This window comes from Octopus bimaculoides, chromosome 14, assembly GCF_001194135.2.
Source record: "Octopus bimaculoides isolate UCB-OBI-ISO-001 chromosome 14, ASM119413v2, whole genome shotgun sequence".
Lineage (NCBI taxonomy): Eukaryota > Metazoa > Mollusca > Cephalopoda > Octopoda > Octopodidae > Octopus > Octopus bimaculoides.
This window is the reverse complement of record NC_068994.1, coordinates 6234863-6237867: the sequence shown is the minus strand read 5'-3', so window position 1 is coordinate 6237867 and position 3005 is coordinate 6234863. Positions and strand designations below refer to the sequence as shown.

Below are 3005 nucleotides of genomic sequence, written 5' to 3'. Positions count from 1 at the left end.
TTGCAATATTGCTCATAAAATCTGTCAAAGAAACAAAAAAAATAGCTAGACATGACTCCACGATTTGACTGAGGACTGGCAAGCCAGAAGGCTGCACCAGGCTCCAATCTGATCTGGCAGAGTTTCTACAGCTGGATGCCCTTCCTAACGCCAACCACTCCGAGAGTGTAGTGACTGCTTTTACATGCCACCGGCATGAGGGCCAGTCACACGGTACTGGCAACAGCCAAGCTCAAAAGGAGTTTTTTACGTGGTACCTGCACGGGAGCCAGTCCAGCGGCACTGGCAACAACCTCGCTCAAATGATTTTCTAACGTGCCACCAGCACAAGTGCTAGAAGGCAATGCTAAAACAACAACTTCGTTTTTACCTTGAAGAGATCCACTTCTTCTTTGATGTTGTTTCTTCTTTGTTACAGCTGTAGTTGAGTTATTTTCATTGGTGAAAGGAGTGATGCGGCCCTCAGCAATGTCGTCGTATTTGTAGGGGCTTAATTTGTTGAAGAAATTTGCCATCTCTTTTGCCTGGTCACACAGCTCAATAGACACAAGCCCAATGTTTTCATGCTCGTTAATGAGCATTTCAAGTAGCGACGTCTTCAATGGCAGCCATTTTTCCTCTTGTCCACTCATCTGGAACATTCAGACAAACAGACAGACAGATAAGAGAAGGGAAGGATTGGAAAACTGAAATAAAAATTTTACATTTTACAAGTTTCATCATCCTCATCATCATCATCACCACCATCATCATCAACCACTACCACCACCACTACCATCATCATTACCACCACCACCATCATCATCATCACCATCATCACCACTATCACCATCATCACTATCACCAAACATCCACTTTTCCATGGTTGCAGTTGTTGAGGCAGATTTTCCACAGCCAGTTCTCACCTGTTTCCAGGTAAACTAATATTTTCCCATAGAGAGAAGACTGGAAACAAACAACCTCACCTGCATGAGGATGCTGCTTATTTACGACCATCACATGATGTCTAGACAAGAGCACATGCATACACACACACATTCACACGAACACACACACACACGCATACACATGCACACACACATATATACATTCACACACATATGGATACACATTTACATGCACACATACATTCACATCCACACACACACACACACACAAATATATACAATGGGCTTCTTTTACTTTCAGCCTACGAAATTCATTCACAAAGATGAACAAATTAACTTTGGTACTTATTTTAAAGCCTGATATGTATTCTATCAGTCTCTTATTGGTGAACTGCTAAGTTATGGGAGACATAAACATAGCAACACCAGTTGTCAAATGATGGTGGGGACAAATACAACACAAAGACACACACACATGTGCGCAATGCATACACACACGGCAGGCTTCTTTCTGTCTATGTCTACCAAAGACTATCTCAAAGCTCTCCCACATCATACCAAGTGGACCGTGTCCATTCCAAGCAAGCATGAAAAAGCATCAAGAAGCAACCACTGCTGCCATCCAATGTGCTTGTGAGATGGGGTGGAGTTATCATGTGGTTTCAAGTTCAATCCCACTGCACGACACCTTGGGCGAGTGTCTTCTACTATAGCCCTGGGCTGACCAGAACCCTGTGAGTGGATCTGGTAGATGGAAATGGAAAGAAGCCTGCAAGATGCATATGTGTGTGTGTGCTTTGTGTTTGTGTTGTATTTCTCCCCACCACTTAACAACTGGTGTTGCTATGTTCATGTCCCCCGTAACTTAGCAGTTCACCAATAAGTGACTGATAGAATACGTATCAGGCTTAAAAATAAGTACTAAAGCTAATTTGTTCATCTTTGTGATTGAATTTTGTCATCCATCAAACGATACATTACCTTGTTCCCCTTGGGGCAGTTGTGCATAATACTAGGGGCCATGATTAATGCCAGGTTTCGAGCCGTCATTTTATTCTGCGCAGAGTGAGCAGCGACCTTATGAAACAGGTTCATTGTGAATTTCAGGGTCCCTAAATGTTCCGGTGGGATCAGGAGGCACAGTTTTAAGGCGGCCCGTCTACCTTTCTCGATAGAACCATTGTCTCGCATCTGTTGACATTTCAGGAAGGCAGTGTGGTATACGTTGGTCAACAGGGGTTCCTTCAGCTCCCGGAAAAACTGCTTAATCAGACCAGTGACATCGAAAACATTGGCTGAGGAAACATCTAATATTTGTTCAATGTCTTCCTATAAAAGAACAAAGGGAAAATACAGTTCTATATTTAAGAAATGAGGAACTATTTACATTATTTACATTTGATGGATATTTGTCCTCATCTTGTTTGTTGCTAACACAAGGTTTCAGCTGATATACCCTCCAGCCTTCAAACAAGAAACAAGAGGACAAATATTCATCAAATGTAAATAATGTAAATGAAGGGGAAATAATCCACATATAATAATCCTCTTGTATTTTTCTCCGTCACAACATATGAATAAGAAACGAAGGGATGATAGATGAATAAGGAAGAAAGGGGTGATGGCAGTGGTTAGTGTTTAGGGCAGTGGACCCACGGTCAAGGGATCACGGGTTCGAATCTCAGACCGGATGATGTATGTGTTGATGAACAAAACACCATAGCTCCACGCGGCTCTGGCAGAAGGTAATGGCGAACTTCTACTGACTCTTTCACCACAGCTTTCTCTCACTCTTTCCTCCTGCATCTAGCAGTTCACCTGCGACGGACCAGCATCCCATCCAGGTGGGGAACCTATACGCCAATGAAACCGGGAAACCAACCCTTATGAGCCAGGCAAGGCTCGAGAAGGAACAAACAACAACAACAACTTAGAAAATTGAACAACATGGCCAAACAGTTTGAGCTGGCAGTCCTGAATCATACAAGTAACAAGATGCGTCCCAGTTTCTGAGCAGAGTTCGATACGGTGCCTTCAAATTATTACCTCTTCGGTTGCCCTCCAACAGTCTGCAAGGTGTTTTGTTTGAGAATGACACAAAGTAAAAAACATGGTTTG

The 3005-nt window shown here is 42.9% G+C and overlaps 1 protein-coding gene across 1 annotated transcript in view; it reads right to left on the bottom strand.

Annotated features, from left to right (window-relative positions):
* Positions 1 to 3005, bottom strand: part of LOC106873387 (uncharacterized) — a 17573-nt gene that overhangs the window by 1444 nt on the left and 13124 nt on the right. Inside the window, exons 4-7 of the mRNA XM_052973012.1 lie at positions 2845 to 2956; positions 1869 to 2216; positions 371 to 632; positions 5 to 21 (exon numbers count right to left, since the gene is read on the bottom strand). Of these exons, the coding sequence (XP_052828972.1) occupies positions 5 to 21; positions 371 to 632; positions 1869 to 2216; positions 2845 to 2956 (739 nt within the window). The remainder of the gene's footprint in view (positions 1 to 4; positions 22 to 370; positions 633 to 1868; positions 2217 to 2844; positions 2957 to 3005) is intronic.